The following is a 4,602-nucleotide window of genomic DNA, read 5'->3' on the forward strand; positions in this document are numbered from 1 at the left end:
AGTTTCCAGGATTGTAGAGAAATTTAATCTAATCTCTTTAGTTGCTGCAGGGATACCTTTAGATGTTTGGGGGATATTCTTTAATCCGTTCGATTTGATCCATTCTTTATTATCTTGAAGTATTACGTCACAGAGAAGCATCATTCAGTTATTATGCTCCTCACCTATGGAACAAATTTCCCATAGATCTGAGGTCTGCTCAAACTGTCAGGGCTAAAACGTATTGTTAAATTAAAATTCTCTCTTTTTAATTTTAAAAAAAAATATTTGTTATATATTTTGTCGTTATTGTTTTGCCACAATATCAGCATTTCATTTCCTTTCATTTTTACTTTTTTTTTTTTTAATTCTCTTGACATGAAGATTTTTTTATTCTTATTATTATTAAAGAATACAAAGAATGAATATCAAAGTATGGCCAACTCCTTCTCTCTGGTTACTTCCTGGGTGGAGCCAGTGTAGTAATTCTATCCCGGCAAGAGTCCCACCGACTTTATCATCATTACTGTGGCGACGGTCGGTAGTCAACACAACCAGAGTCACGGTCACCATGTTCCCACGTATAAGGAATTACATCCTCATCGCTGTCACCCTGTTTGGCCTCGTCTTACTGCTGCAGAAACTCACCATTGGGGAGGTGAAAGATTTTTTCAATTCTCCAAGTCTAGTTAGTTGGTCAGTCAGTCTGTTTGTTTGTGTGTTTGTTCTTTTTCAACATGCTAAAATTGCACTGATAAATTTGCATTCCCTGGTAGAATTTGCAAATTGTGTATGTTTCTTTAAAGAACCTACAATTGAACAAATAAAACACATTCTATCTTCATGGAATGAAACTATAAAATTGAACAACACAGCAAATGCAAGAGTCAAGAGCCTTAAAGGGGCATTACTCTTGGGTAGGTTGGGGATAAAGATTGATTTATCTGCAGCAATTGACAATATTTGTTTTCTTCTTTGTCCTACAATGGGACCATGCATAACAGGAAAGTTAACGCCAGTTGCCAGACAAACCTGTCCGACCGGATAGTTCTATTGTTGAGTGATGCTTTCTTCAATGCTTTCTTCGATTGTGGCACGGTAATATAATTCAATAGAAATAAAGGCAATCTCAATTTGCTTGTAAAGTGTGAAATCTGGGTCTGTAGAAATGAATACACAGCTTTTTTTTTTTTTCTTGTTTTATGATGGCAGCAGGTTGATTTGTGTCTTGTGGCATCTACTGGAAAAGCGTTACATTTTTCTCCCTATCATGATCCATTGTTGCGATAGAGATATGAACCACAATACACAATAAATGAGAAAAATACTCAAACATAAATTGGACCGTTTCCTGCACACGTGTATTCCGCGGCACAAGTGATTGGGTTACAATGATCCATATTTAGAATGTGACAATGTGATGTCTTCTCTTCAGAACTGGAAGTACCACATAGTGTCAGAACTGGTCCAGAGCCAATCGTCAAACCAATCCAGAATCCACCAAGTCTTTCAGCACAAGGGCACCTTTCATTGTCCTCATCTGGGCCAGCCACAATCACCTAAAGAAGAGCTGGAAGAACGCAACTTGTTGGACCTCATCACCTGGCCCCAGCCGCCCTCTGGCTCCCAATCACCCGAATTGTCCCAGACAAGTGACCCGGTCCATAGTCACTTTACAATTGTCCCTGCCAAAAACTGGTCAGTGGGCGACCAGCTGGAAGTGCAGGTTCAACTGCGGGACTTCAAGGGCCGACCCAAGCGCTACGGCGGCGATTTGCTCTTGGCCCGGTTGCACTCCCCAAAATACAAAGCGGGTGTGGCCGGGCAAGTGCTGGACCACAAGAACGGACTTTATTCCGCTCGATTCCCGTTGTTGTGGGATGGCTCGGCTCAGGTTGTTATCATGATGGTCCACTCGAGCGAGGCTGTGGCCGTGCTGCGGAGACTGAGAGAGACATTGCCCCATCGGGTGTTCTTTGTCAGCCTTTTTCGCAGCGGCCTTAGCTCAGAGACAACCTCATGTGATACATGCCTGCCGTCGGACCAGGGTCCACTGTGCAACTACACTGACCTTTACTCTGGTGAGCCGTGGTACTGCTTCAAGCCCAAAAATCTTAGCTGTGACACCAGAATCAACCACGCTAGGGCAGGCTACCTCCAAAACGTCATTACCGACAGTGAATCGTTGCTGTTTCAGAGGTATGTACAATAAGCAAATGGTTGACATGCAAAGGTTTTTCAAACCGTCAGGTGACCCCCAAATCACCTTTGGTCTCGGCCTATTGTAAAGTTCATCCGTCCAATTTGACACTCATTTGAAATTGGTTCAAAATTGCAAAGTCAGACAGTGAGCAAAAACTTGAATGCCTGTCAAGTGATACTTGAAACTATTTGTTGCTATTTCTGGTGCATTCTTTGACCTGGACTTTTTTGACACCAGTGGCGTGAACATCAAAGTTCCCATCCGTGCAACTACAACGAACAACATCACTGTGATGCCATCCGTTAAAGGTACTGGGAATCTTCAAACGAATGACTGTCACATTTTTGGGCAATGGCGATTTATTTGCATCATTGTGTCTTTCATTCATGAAGAAAGCGGCAGTCAACAAACAGATCCCGTGAAGCTGGGGGTCTCCGGGTACTACTACCAGGATTTGTGGAGGCCATTGAATGGCCTCGTCATGCGGCAGTTTAATAGGGCGTCCATCACTCGGTGTTTGACCAACAAGTTGGTCTACATGTTCGGCGACTCCACCATTCGACAGTGGTACGAGTACATCGTCAGAGCGATTCCAGGTGAGAACTGGTCGTTGAGATTTTGGCCGATTATTACGCAGCAACCTCAGAACAACAATAGCGCTTTTGATTTGTCGTAATTTTGTGTTCTGTCCTACAGAGATGAAAGAATTTGACTTGCACACCCCCAAAAAAGCGGGGCCCTTAATGGCGGTGGACAGGACTCACAACATCGTGCTCAAGTACCGCTGCCACGGCCCACCCATCATCTACACCGCCATCATGGCCAACGAATTGCGCTATATCGCCAACGAACTGGACGGCATGATTGGCGGTCCCAACACGATAGTGGCGCTCAGCGTCTGGGCTCACTTTGGCCCCTTCCCCGTGGAAGTGTACCTACGCCGCCTCCGGCATATCCGCAAGGCGGTGGTGCGACTCCTGAGCCGGGCGCCGCGGACGGTGATAGTGATACGCACGGCCAACCCTCGGGCACTGGACCGGGACGTCAGCCTGAACCACAGCGACTGGTTTTCACTGCAGCTGGATGTCATGCTTCGCGCTATGTTTAAGGGTCTCAACGTTAAGCTGGTGGACGCTTGGCAGATGTGCGTGGCGCACCACCAACCTCATGACGTTCACCCACCTGAGGTCATTGTCAAAAACATGGTAGACATGATGTTGTCCTATGTTTGTCATTAACGGACCAAGAAGATCACTTTTGGCGACAATAGGGCCTCACTTAGAAACTAGTCGTTACCCTTCACGGTTAAGGAAAGCTGACACTGAGGTGAGATACTGCAAGATTTTATTTGTGTTACTGATCCCCCTTTTTCAATTAAATTGAAAATATTTTTGTGCATATATAAAACGTGAAAATCACGAAAATATGTGTGGATCCAAAAAATAAGTTTGAACATCACGAAAATGATTCAATAAATGCAGGAAAAATCACGTACGTATTTGGGTGAATTTTGACATATGCTAATGATAGCATTAAATTCAATGCACTTATGTCACTATTCATTTTAGCACAAATTAAGTGAATTTAAACTCCTGGCCAATGTAGATATACTTAAATATACTTATTTAAAATACTTCATAGGTATAGCCACAAGAGGGTGCTGCAACTGCACAAAAGCACTCAATTTGCAAGACTCAAATCTTTTTATTATTAATCAAACAGGTTTACATCATCATGGAACAGGATCGTTACGCGCACCGCATCCTCACTTCAAAATATACAGGTCAAAATTTAAAAACATGTTGTCGCTCGTACACAAAGATGTCCTTCATTGCTCAACAGAAGGGCTCCCCTATCCCACTTTATTCTGCAATTAGATCTGCAATATTTCCGAGCTGGTAGATCCATCAAAGGTCAAATATTTCAAAAGTTTGTGTCACACCAGATATGCATTGGTTTTTTGATCAGATCGGGAACAAGGGGGCCAAAACTAACAGGGAGATAGATGCAGTGTAATGATATATCAAAGATAATTCACTCAATGTGTACAATGTACAGCACATTTATGTATTCATATATTCTGCTGCAGATTGACACTTTTGAACGTTTTTAAACTAAATGTATCATCACAATGTTGAAAAAAAAATAGCCACACAAAAATGCCCATCACATATAATAATAAATACTTTGTCACATCATAATAAGAAAAAATAAAATAATCGAAATCCCCCTCGGAGGATTTGATAAAAAGTGAAATGGCTCCTGGTAGGAAAATGGTTGGCCTAGTCTACTTTAAAAGGTGATGAAGAGTCCGTGTTAGTTTAAGGCTCTCTCGGGGTGAGCCACACTGTGTTCCCTTGTTTGTGGAGCAAAGAGGCGGGCCTTTTTTTTTTTTTTTCTTAGAGAAAACGAGGAATGCG

At 42.7% G+C, this 4,602-nt stretch overlaps 1 protein-coding gene across 1 annotated transcript; it reads left to right on the plus strand.

Annotated features, from left to right (window-relative positions):
* Window positions 1-449: 449 nt before the first annotated feature.
* On the plus strand, window positions 450-4,576 carry LOC147050889 (NXPE family member 3-like). Its single transcript, XM_085920363.1, has 5 exons — window positions 450-637; window positions 1,415-2,178; window positions 2,420-2,490; window positions 2,575-2,778; window positions 2,879-4,576. Exons 1-5 carry the CDS (start codon window positions 551-553, stop codon window positions 3,418-3,420), a joined length of 1,668 nt encoding a protein of 555 aa, XP_085776489.1. The 5' UTR covers window positions 450-550; the 3' UTR covers window positions 3,421-4,576.
* The last annotated feature ends 26 nt before the right edge of the window (window positions 4,577-4,602 follow it).

The sequence above is a fragment of the Syngnathus leptorhynchus genome, chromosome 9 (assembly GCF_054491065.1).
Source record: "Syngnathus leptorhynchus isolate UIUO chromosome 9, UIUO_Slep, whole genome shotgun sequence".
In the NCBI taxonomy this organism is placed as follows: domain Eukaryota; kingdom Metazoa; phylum Chordata; class Actinopteri; order Syngnathiformes; family Syngnathidae; genus Syngnathus; species Syngnathus leptorhynchus.